Here is a 19,987-nt window from a genome sequence, read left to right on the forward strand (position 1 = left end):
GGAAGATTTGTTTGTGGTTGCCTTGTTTCCAGCCTTTGGTTCCTCCAGCTTTTGGCGCTTTCTGGCCTTCATTGCTGCGACCTTTGGAGGCAAAGCCCGCTTGTTTTCGGTTGCCGCCATGATTAGTTTCGTGTTTGATAATGTTGATGGAAGGAAAGATGGAAAATGTCAATAGACGCCAAGAGGTGGAAAAGTTCAAGGGTCCAGATTTGCGGGAGAGCCTCGGCAGACTCTTTCTGAGATTGATGAACTGCCTGCAGAAGATGCATCAACCACCAGAATAAACATCGAATCAAATTTCAGTCCCGTTCGATTTGACTTGATTGACAATGGGAAAATCGTCAAAAGACAAACGCGACGCCTACTACCGTCTTGCCAAAGAGCAAGGTTGGCGAGCCCGCAGTGCATTCAAACTTCTACAACTGGACGAGGAATTCAATCTTTTCGAAGGAGTCACTCGTGTAGTCGACCTTTGCGCCGCACCTGGAAGTTGGAGTCAAGTCTTGTCTCGCGTTTTGATCAAGGGCGAAAAGATTGGACGCGCTGGCTGGGAGGACAAACAAGCTAGAGAAAAGCTTGAACAACATGGCCAAACTACCACATCGATTTCTGGACAAAGTCATGAACTGGAGGCAAAGCAAAAACTTCAGCCGAGAGAAAACGTCAAGATTGTGGCAATTGATTTACAACCAATGTCACCCCTGGAAGGCATTATCACTATGCGCGCAGACATTACACATCCATCGACCATCCCTCTGTTACTCAAGGCCCTGGACCCGGAGACTTTCGACCCAAGCTCTGTTCAATCGTCTCACCCCGTGGACCTGGTCATCTCGGATGGCGCACCCGACGTGACTGGTCTTCACGATCTCGACACATACGTGCAATCACAACTGATCTGGGCAGCACTAAATCTTGCTCTTTGCGTCCTAAAACCTGGCGGTAAATTTGTGGCCAAGATCTTCCGCGGCAAGGATGTGGATCTTCTTTACGCGCAACTCAAGATTGTCTTTGAGCGAGTGCGTGTAGCCAAGCCCAGGAGTAGTCGTGCGAGTAGTGTGGAGGCATTCGTTGTGTGCACAGGATTCCGCCCTCCGAACGGCTTCAAGGCCAGTCTGGAGAACCCTCTCGGTGCAGGTATGCAACTGCAAGTACCGGAGCATATGAAAGCCGAGAAGACTCAGCCATCACGCACGCTCAGATCAGATGGCATCACGGAGCTAGAGCTGGGTTCTGAAGACGAAGAAGAGAGCAAGGATATCAGATGGATCGCACCATTCTTGGCCTGTGGAGATCTGTCAGCTTACGATGCAGACGCTTCATATCATCTGCCGAAGGATCACGTTGTGCTGGACCCTGTGCAACCGCCAACTGCACCACCATACAGAAAGGCTTTAGAGATGCGCAAGACAGCTGGCGGGGCTTATGGTAAAACGAAGCTGGGTTGAAGGAGTTTTAGAACGTCCTTAACTGCAATCCTGCCCTAGTGAGAGCGAAAAGTGGTATAACACGAGCAGTAACCGCTCTGCGATGCTCCAGAATCCCTCCATCGCTCCCGCTCCCGGATATTCAAGATCTGGACTTCCGCCGCTTGGCGTCTTGCGCCTTCCCAATACATCTTGAGCACGTGCCGAGCATTAAGATGCAGGAACTCCTGCTTGCGAAAAGAGGTTGACTCGCCGCACGAGACATGTTGAGCAACTATCGAATCAATGTACAATTGCTTGTCTCTCCTGGTCTCATATATACATAGTCTTCCCAGCTACTGACGCTGCATCGCAAATCTCTTGTTGCGCTCCTTGTACGTATCTGCCCAAATCTGTTGTATCTCTGCTTCGTGTTAGCATCTATCGGAAGCAAATCAATTCGCAGGGACTCACCCTTGGGCACCTCTCTCCCACCCGTCTTCTCAATCTCGTTCTTGTAATGGATATCGTCACCCCTTCCCTCAACGACCTGTCCGTTAGGCCCTTGACCACCCCAGCTTTCTGTCCCGACCTGATCAAATCTACCCAATGCATCGAAAGCCTTCATCAATGTCTCCATCTTGGTCAATGCCTCCTTGGGATAATTCTCAAGCAAACCCGGAGGTGCAAGATTTGATGGTGTAAGTGCCGGCGCAACAGCATTAATCGAAATACCAGATTCAGCAGCCGAGGGGGCCATTGCCCGTACCATTCCTACAATAGCGTGTTTGGTAGCTGTATACTGAGGCACAGCCGGCAAAGCCCAAAGTCCCGCATCCGAAGCAGTGACAACGATTCTTCCACCTTTGCCGCTGCTTTGACCATTCAATGGTTTGTTCAAAGCCATGTAGTGAGCAGCCAACTTGATGCCATAATAAGGACCATACAAGTTTACTTCAAAGGTCTTCATGTTCGGTTTGGTGGGTGGGGTGTTGAGATCGTTGCTGGTGGAGTAGAAGATATCATCGCGGTCGTCGATGCCAGCGTTCAGAGCACAAAAATCGAGACGACCAAAGGTAGACCAACAGGTTGCGAAAGCTGAGGCTTGCGCATCCCAGGACGAGACATCTGTAGCGTGGAACTGGTAGGATGAGGCAGAGAAATTGGAGAGTTCGGATGAAGGAGGTGGATTGATGTCGGCAATGAAGACATGCCAGGATTTATTGAGGAGGTGTTTGGTCAATGCAAGACCAATGCCTTTGGTGTACAATTGTCAGATCATGCATTCAAGCATGGGAGAAGAATATGAGATTATACCTGAAGAGCCGCCTGTGATAAGTGCTACTGGTGCTATGGGAGCCATGATTGGTCTGCTGTCTAAAAGAAGGAGACTATTCTTGCATCTTCATTGACTACGAAAGAGAGATCTAATTTAATAAACCACTGCTGAGCATACTCGGCAATCATGACCTTTAAAATGGGGCCCCAGAAGCGATGTGGGGTCTGCGGGGTTGTCTAGAGGTGGCATTTGAGAGCGGAACCATGGCCGCACTCCCTCGTTTTGTGCACTTTTATGGTTGTGCATATCTTATGCGTAGTATATGGAGCACGCAAATGCACAGTAATGCAAGGAGCATGACGCATTCCCCAAGCAACCCCACCAAGGGACAAACAGGAGCTCTAGCAAGAGTTTCCCTTTAGACGTCTTTCTTTCTGTAACGTCAACACTACCGACACACAGCAACCATGGTCGACAGAGCACACAAACCCTCAGCCCTCTCACCCAGTACTACTGGCCCCCAACCTACCGTCCACTCAGATGGCAAGAAGGTGACGGCTAGCTTGCCCAGCGGCGATTCAGTTGAGGTCATGCTGTACGGCGCTACAGTCATCTCGTGGAAAAGCAATGGAAAGGAGAACCTCTGGTTAAGCTCCGCCGCCAATATGGAAGGCAAGAAGGCCATCAGAGGTGGTGTTCCTGTTGTATTCCCTGTATGTCTATTCGAACACCGCCTCTCTCGAGCAAATAACTGACTTTGCTCTAGAACTTCGGTCCTGCCCCCAAGAACCACGCTACTTCGGCCCTTCCTCAACACGGCTTCGCACGCATCTCTCCTTGGGAATACCTTGGCACCACCTCGTCAGAATCCGGCAACCAGGGCAAGGGCAGCGACGACTCAATTCGCCTCGACTTTGGCTTGACGCCCAACAACCTCAGCGATGAAATGAGAAAGGCCTGGCCCTACGACTTCAGCCTGCAATACAGCGTCACTCTGTCCAAGGACGGCCTGCAGACCATGCTGAACGTCCGCAACCAGGGCGACAAGCCTTTCGACTTCCAGACCCTCTTCCACACCTACTTTGCCATTCCTGTACGCAATCTACACCATACTTGTTCGCTTCCCTTAACACCGTGCTAACGTTTTTGTGCAGGACATCTCCAAGGTCAAGGTCACCGGCCTGGCGGGCGTCAGATACATCGACAAGATCCTCAACGCAACCGAGCACGACTCCAAGGGCAACGAGCTCCGTTTCGAAGGCACCGTCGACCGCGTCTACAAGTCCTTCAGCCAAGACACAACCTCAATCCTTGTTGACGACAAGCCTCGCCTGGATGTCATCAGAGACAACATGCAAGACACCGTCATCTGGAACCCCTGGAAGGAGGGTGCCGAAGCCATTGCCGACTTCGAGCCCAAGGATGGCTACAAGAACATGGTCTGTGTTGAGGCTGGTGCAGTCAATGGCTGGATCACCCTTGAAGCTCAGGACGGCTTTGAAGCCGGTCAGGCGCTTAAGAGCCACCTGTAAGCAGCTATCGCAGATGGAACAACATGGTATGAGAGTGATGAAAAGACATGGATGGCATGATTCAAAACAGCGAACGCATAGTATATGTTGACTCAGTATAGACTTAATCAAACACGGTTGACAGTCATCAATCAGAGTTGCTACATTCCAACCAAGCGCCCAAGAGACACGTGCAGCTCCTGCCTACCTCGTGCAAGCTACAATCAACATAGTCTCGTGATCACATGCCATGGAACCACTATAAATTGTCACCTTCAGTCACTTCGCTTGCTCCGGTGCGTCAACAACCACGTCACTGGTAGTAGAGGGGGCCCGTGACTGACATAAAAATAGGTGGTATCTACTGTGCGCAACACACGGATCTAGTATACTTGAAGAGATTCACGATACAATTTTCAGGGTCAGGGGAAGTGATGCCCACGGGGAGCTTGTTGCCTTCGAGTATCTTTAGGGGAACACCTCTCCTAGGAAGCAACTGTGCATTTCTACAGCTGCACCGCGACAAGCACACAAGATGACGAAGTGCTCGTCTTGGTGTTGTTTACAGACCTGGATGGGTATGTGTGTGTTGGCTGTCAGGTCATGGTGATTGTGAGCAAGTAGGGAGAAGGACTATGTCTACGTCGTGCACTAAACACCGTAAGTCCTCTTGTTATAGGCTATTTCTACTCATCATCTCACGTCTAAGATCATTTGTGTCTGTCTTCAGCACAGAAATTGCTCTTCGCTCTAATAGAAAAGCGGAACGATGCAAGGTCACTTCACGAACCTCGTACATCAGCGGAGACAGGGGCTATATTACATATATCTAGGAAACTGTGATCCTCGCTATGCGGTGGAGCGGCGTATGCATACTATGAAGATACACAATGTACTTTGTGAGATAAGAATCACGTATATCTCTTAAGAGCTCACTAACCTTAGACTCTCGTCAGTGGAGCCTCAGATCTGATAGCTTTTGTGTCTTTTGTTCATCATGTCCTGGTAGGAGCGAGCCCTTAGAGGGCAAAGATCATCCCAGCCTACAGAGATTTTGCATTGAGATGACTGTGACATTGCACAATGGTTGGAAGATGATAGCTTCCTACGAAGAGAGCCGATGAGAAAAGGACGACTATCGGTGATCACGGTTCAGCATCGGGGTGGCTTGACCGTTGTTCATCGATTAAGGTCTTACATATCTAAATACAGCTGGCGGCAATCCGACTAACCATCGAATCGTCTCCGTGCCTCGTAGAAATTTCTCCCTAGCACGTACATAGCGTCGTTTATTTCTCTTTCCTCATGTGGTCCAATGACCAAGGTTGCGGCGTTGATGATGATTTCTTGCAACCTTGTGATCACCCACCTGGCCTGCGTGGGTCGTTGTTCATGGATTGCTTTCTCAGCCTCATGCTTCAGCTGCGAGTCTGCTTCTTGGTCATGTCCATTTGCGTCCTCTTCCTGCTCTTCAATCATCGCATCATCGATCATTGACTCTTCCATCAGTGAGGATTCGCCATGTGGCCTAGGACTGACGAGAACAGCCTCCAACTCGCGACCTCGGCGACGGTGCGTAGGAAAAAGCATGACGTGTTCAACTGGCTGGCCGGTCTTCGCATCTTGACTTCGCGTCGTCCTCCGAGACTTGGTAGGCGCAGGCGTATCGATGACCACAGATTCCTCGTTCTCTTCCCCTTCCAGTGTTGACGCACGACGTTTCGAAGCTCGAGTTCTGACGGATGAAACAGGAGCGGAGACAGGTGTCGTCGATTTCCGCGGTCTTCCACGTCCACGTTTGACTGTAGCTGGAGCGATACCTGCCGGAGCCGATTCTCGGATCGGAGAGTCCTCTGCAGGTTCCGACTGGCTTTCATCTTCCACAGCCTGTTGACTCCCAACTACGATACAGTCTTGCACTTCCTCATCGTCCTCATCATCGTCATCGTCTTTCTTTTCCACTTGGCTACCGGTAAGGAAGGAATATGCTCTTGTCATCGCGCGTCTAAATGGTGATGCAGACGATTTGCGACGCTTAACTGAGCCTCGTGCCTCCTGCGGCTCTTCTCGCTTACGCTTGGATGCAGAGAGAGCAGGATTTGGCTCGATAACAGAGTTGGTTCGTGTCTCTTCTCTAGCCAATGCAGTATCGTCTTCATCAGGCGCGCTCCCTACGAAGGAATCCAGGACCCTACTAATGTCACCTGGTGTCACAGCAGCCTTGTGCGCAGAAGGTTCTGCAGGGTTCTCAGCTTCCTCTTGAGGCGGTTCTGCGAGACTATCTGTGAAGGGTACGGGAGAAGAATCATCAGATCCAATGGCGTTCTGGCCTTCCAAATCTCCTTCAGCGACTTGATTGCTTGTCTTTGAATCGTCCATGTTAGAGTTTTGATTGTTGAGTTCCGAATGAGCGTCGGTAAAGACGTCTGAGGAGATACCACCCTCGAGGTTTTGGGCGAGGCGCTTGATCGAAGGATGCGCCTGAACATGTACATGAGCCGCTTGCTCGACCGCAGGTGTTTGTTTCGGCAGTGCTCTAGATTCGTCGGCTCTGGTCTCTTTTTGAGGCACTACTGTGGACAAGTCCTCGGGCACATTCTCGAACCGCAAGTGACTCGGACCCTGTTGCTCAGCAGTTTGTAAATTCTCAATCTCTGTTGTGCCCTCGTACACAGTCTCGTCTTCCATCTCGTCATCAGCCATCTCGGGCGGCGAAGATGGGATGTTGTCATCCTCAGCTTCCGGGGCCGATTCAACAAGATCCGTGTTCTGGTCAGCAGCGGGCTGTAATTTCTCAGCTGCCTTTGGGGTAGGTGAGGAGGTGATGTACTCATCCATCGGACCTTGATCATCATTCAGTGTGGGTGTAGCATAACCGTTCTCCGCGCCGGGTTGCTGGCTAGAGAAATCTAGTAGTGGCAATCCTGACTTCGAGGCTCTCCTTCCTGGAACTGGACTTGATGAGAATTCAGGATACAGCGGTGCCGTCTCAAATCGCTGTCGAGATCTGACCTCCCTTTGATGTTCAGTGAGAAGTTGAGATTCCATCGCGACTGGGGATGAGCTCTCGACGGCCGTGAATTCAACTTGAGAATCGTTGTGTCGCAACTTTGACTTCGGTGCTCCTTTGAAAATAGGTTGCCTTCTTGTGCTGGGCTTCTCACTTTGTGGGCTAGAAGAGATAGCACGATTGAGCACACTCGTTCTCTTGGATCTTCTGATAGGTTGCTGCTTAGCAGGCGATGGCGTTTCTTGAATGTTTACGTCTTGCTGAGACTCAATCAAGTCACGGAGAGGTGATGGCGCCTACTCTTGTCAGTTTGAGTGCGCAGTTGTCATTGGACTCTGCTTACCGATGCTTCATCGTTCTCTGGGAAAGTAGGTAGGTCAAGCTCAACGAGCGGTCGAAGTCGCCTCATCGCTTGCTCAATCTGGCTGGGATACTCGAGAGAATCAAGCTGCCCAAAGGTAGTGTTCCAGAAAGACACAGTGAGGTTGATGATGTCTCGATGCGTGCTGTTCAAGCCAGCTGCGAACAATTCGTTCAACCCTTTCAATAGGGTTTTGTTGGATGGTAGGTTCTTCAGCTGAGCGAGTATGGACTGCCAAAGAGCAAGTACCTAGGAGCATTAGCAATGGATTGGAACATGTTGCATACCATGACTTACTTTGAAGAACACTTCTTGAGTCTCCTTGCTACCTGCAATCGTGCGACTCTCATCTTTGATGACCAAGGACAATCCGCATTGCACTTTGCGTAGTGCTGGTGACGCGAAGAGAGAAAGAGGACATTTCGAGAGGAAGTCTTGGACCGCTTCGATGAATGGTGCTAGGCACTGCGCGGTCTCTGCAATGCTGCTATATGAGATCAATAGGGCCGAATTTGTAAGCTCATACACGTGGTTGAACGGCTCAAAGCTTGATTGCTTTGAGAGCGGCGGATGCGTGTTCCAAAGAGATCTGCGTGCTTCGTCCATTTGCTGTTTATTACGTGGAAATGCTCCCACCCGAAGCAACTTCTCAGAGAACTGAACAAAGACAGATTTCGAGATCATCTCGTCTCTGTGCTGGAACAACGCCTCAGCCAAAGGTTCCATGAGACCGAGAACCACACCGCCTTCGCCAGCTTCTTGTTTCAGAATTCTTGCCAGCACACTTACAAGTTCGAAAGCAGCAGGTAAAGTAGCACTCTCTTCGTGTTGGAGGTGGAGACCAGACGCCAGTATCGAGATAGCATGGCGAGCTTGATGTCCAAGGCGAGCTGGTTCCTGAACAGGTTCGTTGAGGCTAGAGTCAAGGAGAACTGTGGTGGTCTCTTGTACTGCTGTAGTCCACAACAACACGGATTTCAACGCCGAACTCGACTGTGAGCATTTGCGTATAAGCTCCAGTCGCTCCTTGCGTGAGTTTCTGCCCTGACAGATCTGATGGAGTAAGCATCTCAAAGCATCAGAATAGGCAACATCTGTACTGATTGCGAGCGGCGGCTGGGCAAATAGATCGAACAGGAAACCGGCAGGTGACTGCAGTCTCGCATGATGTTTCGATGAACGATTCGATGGAGTTGGTGCAGCTTCGAAATTCTTAGACTCACTTCGAGCCAGGTTCTCCTCGCTGAATGGCAAAGGACCGATGATCTCAATAGAGCATTGTACCAGGGCTGCGAAGCGTGAAATCCAAGGCGTTTCCAGATGATCCACACTCTCTGGAGCCTTTGCCCAAAGACGACCGAAGAAATTCATCAGTTGAGCCAAGCACTCTTTGAGTTCTTGTGACCTCAGGACCTCATGACTTCCAGCACTAGCGATGGCAGTCAAAAACTCACGCCAAGGCGTTCCATCGATACCACGTCCGTCTCCTGACTGGGCCAAAGAAAGTTCGAGGAAAGGGCCCAGCAATTCCAGAATCTTTTGTGCTCTGGAACGCACCCACTTAGAGTCTAGTCGAGACAAAGCCTCAGGAAGTATTGGGGCCTTGCTCGCTACTTCCTCGTCCCAGAAGGTCGACTTGCCGTCGAAAAGTGCCTTAAGCACCCGACAGGCTAGACTGGCATCTCTTCCGCCCGCAAGGAGTAACTTGAGAAGAACTTCCTTGACATAGAGATCCCAAAAATAGTCGAGATCTTGCCAAGGCTGAGAAGGTCGTAGGGCGTAATGTAGCAGATTGCAATAGCCAGATAGTGCGATGTGACGAACTTCCTTACTCTTCTTGTCTCGACCCTTGTTCGTGTGGAGAATGTGTACGAATGGGACTCGAAGCGTGTGATCCCATCCTTCCATCTTTTCTAGCATCTCGCGATCCGGATTGGCGACATAGACCAGGCGGTTCCAAGCGCACGTGGCTCGAAACTTAACGGTGATATTCTTACTATTGAGACAATTTTGAATCAAGAGGAACCACTCTTCACAGAACAAGCGCCACTGTGATAGTTTCACCTTCTTGCTTCTGAAGAAAAGTACCACCATTGACCAAATTTGTGGAACAGCCTCTTCAAGGTCTGTGTTCTCGCCACCATCTTTTGGTTTGGACATGTCGAAAAGACGGGCAGTAAAATAAGCACCGTAAGTGCTGCCCTCAGCAGTGACCGTGTGAAAAAGATCAATGATGACTTTGGTTGATGAGTAGCTTTTGCCGTACATCATAGCAGCGTGCATTCCAGTTTCGATGGCGCGCACTCGAACGTCTTTGATGCTACTCAAAACACCGTGGAAGATGTGAGGCATCCAATCACGCATACTGGCAAGCATAGTAGATGAGGCCTGATCCATCAGACGCTGGAAGATGACCAAACGAGATGCGATGACACTGTTGCCGCTTACGCGCTCGTGGATTGTGGTGAGTGAAGAGACAATTCGCTCCACTTTGGTCGGGGTCATGACTCTTGACGAAAAGCGTTGAGTTGCAAGGAGAAACATGTGATGGTTGGCAATAGATTTTGGTACTGGGTCTTGCTCCAAAATCTCGATAGCACGATCGACAAGCAGAGTCTCAAATTGCTCATCCAGAGAGTCGGCAAGAGCAGGCAGCATAAGGATTGCAGTGGTGAGCTTCAAGGCTTGTGTGGTCAGGTTTGATGCCATCGGGTCTGGTTTGCGACTCGATTCAAGAATATCTCGAGACATGTATTTGACCAGAAGAGGCATTTTAGAACGCATTGCATCGACGTCGGGCAGATCATCGTAGGCCTTGAGAGCGCCATTGAGAGTGCTGTATCCGTCCAGGCGCAGGGCCGTAGAAGAGGCGTCGAGGAACTTGAGGACCGAGTCAAGCATGACGGGAAAGGTCTTTGGGTCGGAGATGGAGAAGTAGTCGGGTGCCGGCGATGCAGCGTCAGGTGTCGGGGTCTGCAGGTCGAGACTAGCCTTCAGAATAGATCGGACAGGCCTTGGTTGCTTGCTTGAGGGAAAACGGCGAGGAAGTGGACTGGCAGTGCCTGCTGAAGTGGCATAAAAAGGTGTAGGGTCATGAGCAGTGACGCATGGCGAGAATTCGACTCGCTTGCTTGACCTGTGCCGCGAGCCTTCTCCTTGGGAAGAGGGAGGGGATGGTTGGACGGGAGTGCCTGAACGAGAACAGGCTGGTCGCACTTGCTTTTGCTCGGGTTCGAAGTCGACGTCTAGAAGACCAATTGCTTGATTTATGTCGTTGTCGACGTCTTTGGGAGGAGTAGGAGGACGATTGGCGAGATGCTCGAAAGGCTCAGCAGAGACCATTGCCGTACGAGGAAGACGATGTTTAGTCTGAGGTCAAGTTGGATCGACCCTGCTGGTTCAGCATCAGCAGCATAATCGTGTTGTCTCTGAGCGTTGTCCCGTAAACTGCAAGTCCAGATGACGCGCCTCGAACGTGCTTTCCTCGCGTTCCACTTTACCATCTTTTCTTGGCACGCTTGCAGTTGCACAGTGACCGCGTCCCAATCCGGAAATTGCTCCTTCCTTCTCCTGATGGTCGTTGAACCTTGACATACAGCACATTTCACCATGTTTTCTCGACCTTCACAAGCCAGTGGCCAAGGTACGTGTGCCAGACTTTGTTTTCAATCTGGTCTCTCTCTTCTGCAATGGCACCGAGCGAACCAAACACTATGAAAAGGCACAATTATTTTCAAAACAGAGGTGTAGCCAACGAGAGCCGATAAAATGTCGCATCTCAGAGGATACTGTCCCTGTTTCAATAACACTGTGCATTGTTATAGTCACTTGAATTGCTTTCTGTACCATACGGGGAGACTGTATTTTGTTGTCTGGTTCTTTTTGCTGATTCATATCTTGCTTAGGCAAAGCCAGGGTCGACGAGCTTCTGTACAAGCTCCAGGCCGACCTGCAGGACGAAAAATTGACTCCTGAAGCACGTCAGAGTCTATTAGAGCAGCTCAAAGTCCTTGGGAGAGATCCATCAAATTCTGAATCTATCTTTGCTAAGAAGGTAAGCAACATCGTATTCCATTCGGTAAAGCTCTGCTAAATTCAATGATAGGGGATTGCAACCCTGTGTGAATATGGCTTTGACGTCGCTGAGCTAGAGGTTTCACAAGAAGCTCTGAGATGTTTAGCTAACGCTATGCTTCTACAAGAAGCCCCAAGACAATATCTGCTAGACTTAGGATATGGCGGCAAGGCAGCTGAAAGACTCAGGATTGACGATCGAAACGACGAATTCCTCATCTCTCGCATCATCTTCCTCCTGACGTACAAGACGACGGTCGACCTCGTGGAGCTCGTCGAAAAGCACGAACTAGCGAGCAGCATCTGCAGAGTATGTTTTTATGATCAATTAGGAAGTGGATAGTCGCTGACACGTGAGCAGAACTTAGCTGGTCATGCTGACAGGCTTGATGACCCAACAAGTCAACATGCTCACCCAATGAACGATATGGCTTTGACAGAAACTCTGAAACTGCTGTACAATGTAACAGCTAATCAACCAGAGCTAATAATCAAGTTCGCGAGCTCTGTGCCAGACTTGTTCAGCATTCTCTCTCACCAGAAGCTGCCTTCGCCGCCGTTGCAAGGGTCCGTTAGTGCTACCATCAATGCATTGATGAACATGCAGATAGCAAACGAAACCTCTCCTGACAAGGCACGAGTCGATCAACTGATTGACATTCTTGACCTCTCGACGGAGGCATATTCGGAATCGGAACTTGAGAGAACCGGAACTCCGCTAGTGTTGCTGTTGCGCAAGATCCAGAGCAAAGCATCACCAGATGTGCGCGAACACATGCAGTCTCTCTTATTACCCAATGAAGAGGCACGTTCCAAGCCTCTGGGTCAAGGCGACTCGTTGCCATCTAGGCTACTTCGACTTTCCATCTCTCCTGCTCAGACGAAACTGCGTGAGAGCATCTCCGGTCTGTTCTATGAGCTCTCTGACAGCAACCCAACAACATTCATCCACAACATCGGATATGGTTACGCTGCTGGCTACCTCTCTACGCACAAGATTGAGGTGCCTGAGACTATGATTAAGGCCGATGCTCAGGACGCAGACATAAACCCTGTCACTGGTCAACGTCGGGCTGCTGAACCGACGAATCCCGAACCTGAGATGACAGACGAAGAGAAGGAGCGTGAGGCTGAGAGATTGTTTGTGTTGTTTGAGAGGTTGAAGGCTACTGGTGTTGTCGATGTTGAAAACCCAGTGCATCAAGCCATGAGGGAGGGTCGCTTCGACAACTAATTTTGTGCCATCCACACATTCGTTACCTGGCAATCAATGGGGACGACGATCATGCATGTGGTAATATTCAAGAATTGAAAGAATTGACTGTGACTATCAATTGAAAAATTGCTACACGTGGTCCCTGAATGGTTAGGTTCTATAAGAACTTGCTCAGACACGATCACTTCCCAAGTTGGTGACCCAACTCACTTCACAAGCATAATATAAGTGACGCTCCGCATGCCTTCCTGATTTTCTCCTTTTTATTGGATTCTTAAAAAGGAGCGAAGCGTCGCGAGCCCTACATAATTCGATCGATTGACATCTGTCACCATCGCATCGACATCAATTCACTTCACTCTACTTTCATTATTCATCGTCTATCCAAAGTGAGGAAAACCCCACGATGGTCAGATTGACACAGCTTTTCTGGGCTATCTCTGTGGCCACTGGTGCCGTCAGAGACCGATTCGGCAACAAGTTACAGCTTCGAACCTACTCTTCTCACATCATCGAGGCCGAGACGACTGTTCAGCTTAGGAACCTCCCAGAGAACAAGGAAGGATACGCGATCATATGGACTGGAGTACAGGATGCGGCAAACGAAGTAATCGTCCAAGGAATGGCCAGCAACGTGGGCTTTGAATGCAGCGGTACCTCAGAGCAGTGGTGTGTCTTCGCAACCGGAAACTTGGGAATCAGCTTTGCAGAAGGCCAGCGACAAAAGTTTGCTCCCGGATTCGCTTTGACACCAGGACCCAGCTACAAAGTTCGCTGTAAGACTGCATCAACATGTGAAGGTCTGAAAGTATACAATATTGACATATATGACAGACAAATTCGACGAGAAGAAGGGTCAAATCGACCTGACTCTGACCTCAGAGGATGGAGCACTCTCCACGTCGACCATATCCATGCAAAGGGGCAAGCCTACCGTCTGGCTGATGGAGGAATTGGCCGTGCTGAGCTTCAATGGCGAGGTTTCTGAGCACTCTTTCGTCAACACGACTATTGTTCTGGCCGCTCCGGATGCCAAATTCTCAGCAACACGTCCGTTCGACAGAGGCGTGTCTGGTGAATGGTCCACCACGGACGACAAGACGTTCACGGCTCCCAAGCTCACCGTTGCTAGCTTCAACTTCACTGGAAGTGGTTAGTCGAGTTGTATGTGGCAGGCACGTTGAGGTCTGGTTGTCGAAAACCGGCTAAAATGTCTACTGAGAAGAAAGGAAAGAACTTGATGACCAATCTGCTAAACTACTTGCATCCTTAATGATCTTAATCATGAGCGTGTACGAAGAGGACAAAGCAAGCCAGAGCTGCAGTCGCTGAAATCCATTCCAAGCTCGAAGGTTTCTCTCGGTCGGATCCGCGAGTCGCGGCATCGGGATGCGATAAGCAGCCGCAGCGTGGGAGATAGGCCGTGCACGAGATGTCCTGCCTTAGTGGGGCAAGTCATTTCCTTCTATGGACGAAAGCTTCGGCGCAATGACGCGTGACAAGGCGATAACGCGTGAATCCTTATGACTTTTTCTTGGATGCCCTCTCTTGAGAAGGCTGGGTCATGGACGCACAGCGCGCTCTTCGGCTCAATTGGTATGGAGCTTGCTCTGGCAGCGATAAGCCATCTTGGCCTTCCTCTGTGAGACTGCCGCATTTAAAGTCTGCTTGATCTGCAGCCATGTAGAAAATCTCTCACTCGTAGGTCCTGCTTCTCTCGTTTCCAAGCCCTTCCTTTGTGGTTGCTCAAAGATGCGTTTCTCGTCCAGCATTGCCTCGACCCTCTTGGGTTTGAGCTCCGTCGTTTCTGCCTCCGTCGTCCACAAGCCTGTGGCTGTTGCTGAAAGAGCAATTGAATATGTTATCAAGCCGAAGATGGTTATTATTTCCATGTTCGCTCCCGAGGCAGAGATCTGGTATGGCATCCCAGAGTTCAACCTGCTGGCCAGAAACATCTCTCTTCCTGGAGCTTCGCCCTTGTTCCCTGATGTTCACTGTACCGAGGATGGAGATGTCTGCCAGGTTATCACAGGAGAATCCGAGATCAATGCTGCAGTCACCATCGCCTCTTTGGTCCGTAGCCCTCGCTTCGACCTGACCAGCTCTTACTTCATGATCGCTGGTATTGCTGGAATCAACCCCGAGGTCGCTACCATCTGCTCCGTCACCTTCGCTCGCTACGCCGTCCAGGTCGCTCTTCAGCACGAATTCGACCCTCGCGATATCCCTGGCAACTACAGCACTGGCTACATCCCTCTCGGTGCCACCATTCCTTCCGAGTACCCTCAGAACATCTACGGCACCGAGGTCTTCGAGGTCAACCAGGACCTGCAAAAGATTGCTGCAAACTTTGCCCGCAAGGCTACCCTCAACGACTCTGCCGCTGCTGTCGCTTACCGCGCCTTGTACGCCCACGACGAGATCTACGCTGCTGGTGCTTCTCCCAGCGGCCCCAGTGTAGTCGAGTGCGATGTCGCTACCTCGGACGTCTACTACTCCGGCAAACTTCTCGGCGAAGCCTTTGGAAACTTCACCACTTTGATCACCAACGGCACTGGCAACTACTGCTCGACCGCCCAAGAAGACAACGCCACCCTTGAGGCTCTGCTGCGCGCAGCTTCCGAGAAACTTGTCGATTACAGCAGAGTCATTGTCATGAGAACTGCTTCTGACTTTGACCGTCCTTTCCTCGGCGGCTCGGCTACGCACAACTTGTTCGAGTCTTCAGAACAAGGTGCTTTCCTGCCTGCTGTCAACAACCTTTACCTCGCCGGTATCAAGGTCGTCGAGGGTATTCTCGAGGGCTGGAACAGCACCTTTGCACATGGCGTCAATGCCACAAACTATGTTGGCGATATCTTTGGAACTCTTGGTGGTGAGCCTGACTTTGGTCTTGGTCCTGTCGTTTCTGGCGATATCCTCAGCAAGAGAGATGTTCCCATGAAGAGAAACGCCATGGGTAGAAGAAGCATGCCTGCCCGCCTTATTCGTGCTTAAAAAGCTACCAAGATGAAGGAAATCTACCTTAATGTCGATATATGTTGAAACTGTAGATCTCAACACAAAATATTTGTATATATAATGTATATGCTTGACCAGTTGGCAAGCTGAATGTTCAAAAGAAATTCACAAGTATCACCAAAGAGTCCTATTCGTGCAAAGTCATCATAGGCATGATACACTACTTGCGTGTGAAGATGTAGATCATGGTGCCATTCATTGGTATCGAGTTGTGATAGAAAGACCGACTATTCGCTCATCTTCTACTGACCCAGGTTATAAGAAAGACGATCTGGAAACGGGAGAGTACATTTGATAGAAAATCACAGCCCGAGAACGTCAAAGCGCCTCAAAAGTATCTTCAGCCTTCCACCTCGAACCATTTCCACTGCACAGCATACTCCACCTTCTCGCCATGACCACAATCAACACATGCAGGGCCATCAACAGCAAGCTTTCTCTCGTTCCTGTCTTCAAAACGGTGAGATCTAGAATGGCAAGGCCCATGAGCGAATACAGGAACCACGCCTTGGCAGCAAATGGTGCGCAAGGATAACTGAGCAAGAAGAGTTTGAGACCAAAAAGGAGAACCTTGAAGCATAGAAGAGGTGAAAGATGGGTAGTGAGTCTGCGAGCTTGAAGGGGTGGTGGGGGTGGAAGCATAAGTCGACCAGGCTGTTTGGTAAGTGGTGGTGTGCCGACATCTCGACCACGAAAAGCAAGCGTCGAGGCATCTGGTGGTGATGGAGTACTGGTATCAGTACTCGTGCCTGCGCTAATATCCCTGCTGAAGCGACGAGGCTGTAGTGGTGGACTTCTAGAATGTACGAGTTCGCCTGAGTGATGCTTCGCTAGTCGTGATATCCTTGGTCTAGAAGTCGGAATGGTATTGGCTCGAGTGACTTTTTGTGGTGCAGGCGAATCAATTGATGAGATGCGTGAACTCATGTTTCTGAGATCTGGAGACTGCTCTCCTCCTGTCCTTGTGGTATTCACAGGTATGTCATCGATTTCACCTCCAGCTTTGATGGCCTGTAGAATCTGTTCTGTGCTGGGTCGCTCTGCTGGATTGGGACTCAACAATCTCTTCAAAAACTTGTAGAGTTTATCTGGCAGGTCTTTCCTGGCTCTCGTCACGTCATCAAATCCATGCCAGGCCGAAACTTCAGCACGTAGCTTGTCAAGATCCTCATTTCCATCGTTAACGGCATCCGCATTTTGATAAGGTAGTCGACCAAAGCACATGAAGTAGACAATCATGCCCAACGAAAAGATGTCTGATTTGGTCGTAAATTCGCCAAATCCTGAGCCTTGTCTGCGCAAAACCTCAGGAGCGCAATAAGATATCGTGCCTGTTGCGCCAGTGGAAGTTCGTTGCTCGTTGGCAGCCTGTACTTCACCGAAATCCGAAACATGAACCGACACTTTCTGGCCGTCATTGTGTAGGAGACAGTTTGATGGCTTGAGATCTCGATGAATGTAGCCGTTGGTGTGCAGATGATGCAGTCCGGATGTGATGTCGCGAAAGAAGGAAAAGATCTCATCGAAGTTCATAGTGCGACCTCCTAGATTGATCGGTCGCTCTGCCAACCCCTTTGATCGTCTTCTCATGCGCTCTTTCAAAACTTCGGTTGGACTCGTAGTGTGTGTCGAGCCAAGGACATAGTTGTGCAAGTCTCCTGAGTTACAGTACTGCTGCAGGATGAAGATGCATGGGACACTTGGCCCAAAATTGGTGATTTGCGCATCTTCCAACCAGACGTGATGATAAGACACCAAATTCGGATGGGTGAGCCTTTGAAGCAGTTGCACCTCAATCAGAACCTTCTCTAGCCAGCCATGATCATTGCCGACTGGGATTCGTTTGCAGGCAAATTCTCCCAGGAAAACCTTGTCCAGGAAGTGCTCAACCAAAAGGACAACTCCACGACCACCTCGACCTAGTTCACGTTTCTCGACGAAGAAATGTTTGAAGTAGTTTGGTAGGAAGCTATCATCTTTGATGCCCTGGTTGGTTGTGCCAGGTGAAGGAGCACTGCCAACAAACTCTGCACCAGTTGGAGTATCTGCTTTTCTGGAACTACCAGGCAGTAAGTCTGGAAGCTGCTTCAGTGGTGAAGCAGGCCTGGAGGTTGTTGCTGAGTTGGGTATACTATGTGCAAGCATCCGAAAGTAGTCCGGGTTAACAAAGGCATTTTGGTTATGCGCGGCAGCCGCCTCGTCCTCGGACTCATACTGGTGCGGTTCCGCGTTATCGCTCAAAGGGCGATGGCAGTATGGACATTGTTGAAGGTCAAGGCCTCCGACGGCCGTCTGTGGGTTTCCGCGTAACGACAATTGTCGCGACTCTGGATCGAAGACAACTACCGCATTACCGCGACGTCTATAAGATCAGCGCATGAAGACCTACTTGGTGTTTGTCACATATCAGAAGCTTACAAGACAATTTCCTGAGAATCGGAGGTGTATGGTATGAGCGACATCTGACGCTGGCGTTCGTCGGCCATGTTTACATGCTGGTGATGAGGTCCAGCCACTTGCTGTTAGCTATGATTGCTCAACCGTAGTGAAACGACAGCAATTGTCTATCGAAAACGATGTCTTGTGTTGATCTAAGAAGAACACACGGACTAGCGAAAAGGTAAGGTACGCAACGTAGATCGTACTTGTCACCTGAGCAATCAATCATCAATGCCAAGAACATAATAGCGGTCTACCCATGTATTGCTGCAGGTACAGGCAAGAACACTTCATCCTGAAACCGATAATCCTAAATTGATCTGGGTTGAATTTCTAGTGGTAGAAAAAAGGTATAATGACATGCCAACGCCTTTTTCGGGGGTATCATTTAACGTTCATCATGAGTTCAAAAGGGGTCCTCCATCTTGACATCTTTTGCGCCAGTACCGCCATGAACGGCAGCCGCAGTGCCAATAGTGGCTGCATTGTGTGTACCGTTTTGTTCAGCCTTCTCCTCCCCGACGATGACTCCAAGACCTGAGAATGCTTCGCATAGTGCCCGTGAATGGAACTCGTGTTTGCTGTAGCCACCTGCAACGATAGCAATCTGTGTGTCGATCTCATTGAGCCAATCCCAATCGTAGTGGTCTTGCACAATATGGTACTCGTTCGAGAACTTGAGTCCTCCAAATGCATCGTAAGGAGCCTCCGGACCAGGGTCTTTGCGTGTTTTGAGACCTTTGATGACAATCGCACTGCTGCCATTGGTAGCATCCTTTGCAGCAGCGGCGGCTTGCAACTGTCTTTGTCTATCGGCAGCCTGCTTCTTGTCGAGTCGTTTCTTGAGCGTGACACGGCCCTCTTGTGCGATGGTTTGCGCGTCGCCAGAACCGGTAGCAAGGCGATCGATGATGTCCTGTCTTCCTTCTGCACGAGCTCTTCGTTCCTCCTCCTCTTCCCGACGAGCTGCCTCTCTCCGTAGACGAGCCTGTTCTCTTTCTGCGGCTTGGAGTGCGGAGTAGTCGTGCGATTCTTGGGACGCAAGGGCGGCATTCGTGGTGATGGCTTTGGCATTCTGATCAGCATACACCGAGATCTTCTTTTCCGTCTCTTCAACGTCGATCTTGTAGATGAGATTGAATGTGATATCCTCAACCTCGTTCAGGTAGTTGTTGTAGTCAAGTAATGAATCAAAGTCGTCTTCACGGCGGTTAAAGATGTTGGCTATGCGTTTTCGAATATCGATTTCGCGCTCGACATGGATATCCTCAAAGGTCTGTTCTCGGAACTTGTGCTTTCGTAGGGTACGGTGGCAGCCAGCGATCGGACACTTGTTCGGGCCGTGGGAGAAGATGCGGTCCACACAAGACTCGCACATCTTGTGGTAGCATTCTGGGTTGACCAGAAAGCGCATGGACTTGTTGAGATAGCGTGAGGACTTGCATACGGGGCAGATGTCTGAGGTCAGGCTGTCAGCAATGCCCGCAGTCAGGCGGAGACTCGACAGGTCGAGGTCGGCGATATGTGGCTCACCATCTTCGCCCGGCCGCGCAGGCGCCGACCTGGGTTGTGCAACACGAGACATTGCCGTGTTGGATGATGGTGAGCTCACGACAGTTGGAATGTGAGGCTCAACTTGTTGCTTTCGAGACTCGCCCATGCTTCGGCTT

The 19,987-nt window shown here is 50.2% G+C and overlaps 9 protein-coding genes across 9 annotated transcripts; 5 read left to right on the forward strand and 4 right to left on the reverse strand.

The window, feature by feature from the left end:
* Positions 1-329: 329 nt before the first annotated feature.
* Positions 330-1,448, forward strand: M437DRAFT_55279 (FtsJ-domain-containing protein; the record flags this gene model as incomplete). The annotated part of the gene is made up of 1 exon (XM_041022835.1): positions 330-1,448. One exon carries the CDS (start codon positions 330-332, stop codon positions 1,446-1,448), a length of 1,119 nt encoding a protein of 372 aa, XP_040877244.1.
* A 314-nt stretch (positions 1,449-1,762) lies between these two features.
* Positions 1,763-2,769, reverse strand: M437DRAFT_87056 (NAD(P)-binding protein; the record flags this gene model as incomplete). The annotated part of the gene is made up of 3 exons (XM_041028580.1): positions 1,763-1,830; positions 1,881-2,663; positions 2,724-2,769. The coding sequence occupies 3 exons, from the start codon at positions 2,767-2,769 to the stop codon at positions 1,763-1,765; spliced, it is 897 nt and encodes a 298-aa protein (XP_040877245.1).
* A 383-nt stretch (positions 2,770-3,152) lies between these two features.
* On the forward strand, positions 3,153-4,217 carry M437DRAFT_54954 (galactose mutarotase-like protein; the record flags this gene model as incomplete). The annotated part of the gene is made up of 3 exons (XM_041022774.1): positions 3,153-3,398; positions 3,452-3,778; positions 3,840-4,217. 3 exons carry the CDS (start codon positions 3,153-3,155, stop codon positions 4,215-4,217), a joined length of 951 nt encoding a protein of 316 aa, XP_040877246.1.
* Positions 4,218-5,423: 1,206 nt separating this feature from the next.
* Positions 5,424-10,909, reverse strand: M437DRAFT_54962 (uncharacterized protein; the record flags this gene model as incomplete). Its single annotated transcript, XM_041022776.1, has 5 exons — positions 5,424-5,695; positions 5,768-6,452; positions 6,684-7,502; positions 7,550-7,816; positions 7,865-10,909. 5 exons carry the CDS (start codon positions 10,907-10,909, stop codon positions 5,424-5,426), a joined length of 5,088 nt encoding a protein of 1,695 aa, XP_040877247.1.
* A 267-nt stretch (positions 10,910-11,176) lies between these two features.
* On the forward strand, positions 11,177-12,875 carry M437DRAFT_77650 (uncharacterized protein; the record flags this gene model as incomplete). Its single annotated transcript, XM_041026847.1, has 4 exons — positions 11,177-11,210; positions 11,473-11,621; positions 11,673-11,951; positions 12,003-12,875. 4 exons carry the CDS (start codon positions 11,177-11,179, stop codon positions 12,873-12,875), a joined length of 1,335 nt encoding a protein of 444 aa, XP_040877248.1.
* A 388-nt stretch (positions 12,876-13,263) lies between these two features.
* Positions 13,264-14,014, forward strand: M437DRAFT_68496 (uncharacterized protein; the record flags this gene model as incomplete). Its single annotated transcript, XM_041025121.1, has 2 exons — positions 13,264-13,633; positions 13,692-14,014. The coding sequence occupies 2 exons, from the start codon at positions 13,264-13,266 to the stop codon at positions 14,012-14,014; spliced, it is 693 nt and encodes a 230-aa protein (XP_040877249.1).
* Positions 14,015-14,747: 733 nt separating this feature from the next.
* M437DRAFT_55318 (purine nucleoside permease) lies at positions 14,748-15,854 on the forward strand (the record flags this gene model as incomplete). Its single annotated transcript, XM_041022843.1, has 1 exon — positions 14,748-15,854. One exon carries the CDS (start codon positions 14,748-14,750, stop codon positions 15,852-15,854), a length of 1,107 nt encoding a protein of 368 aa, XP_040877250.1.
* Positions 15,855-16,196: 342 nt separating this feature from the next.
* M437DRAFT_55323 (kinase-like protein) lies at positions 16,197-18,364 on the reverse strand (the record flags this gene model as incomplete). Its single annotated transcript, XM_041022846.1, has 2 exons — positions 16,197-18,240; positions 18,297-18,364. 2 exons carry the CDS (start codon positions 18,362-18,364, stop codon positions 16,197-16,199), a joined length of 2,112 nt encoding a protein of 703 aa, XP_040877251.1.
* Positions 18,365-18,723: 359 nt separating this feature from the next.
* Positions 18,724-19,902, reverse strand: M437DRAFT_77653 (CDK-activating kinase assembly factor; the record flags this gene model as incomplete). Its single annotated transcript, XM_041026848.1, has 2 exons — positions 18,724-19,775; positions 19,851-19,902. The coding sequence occupies 2 exons, from the start codon at positions 19,900-19,902 to the stop codon at positions 18,724-18,726; spliced, it is 1,104 nt and encodes a 367-aa protein (XP_040877252.1).
* Positions 19,903-19,987: the final 85 nt, after the last annotated feature.

Source organism: Aureobasidium melanogenum, assembly GCF_000721775.1.
Source record: "Aureobasidium melanogenum CBS 110374 unplaced genomic scaffold scaffold_21, whole genome shotgun sequence".
NCBI lineage: Eukaryota > Fungi > Ascomycota > Dothideomycetes > Dothideales > Saccotheciaceae > Aureobasidium > Aureobasidium melanogenum.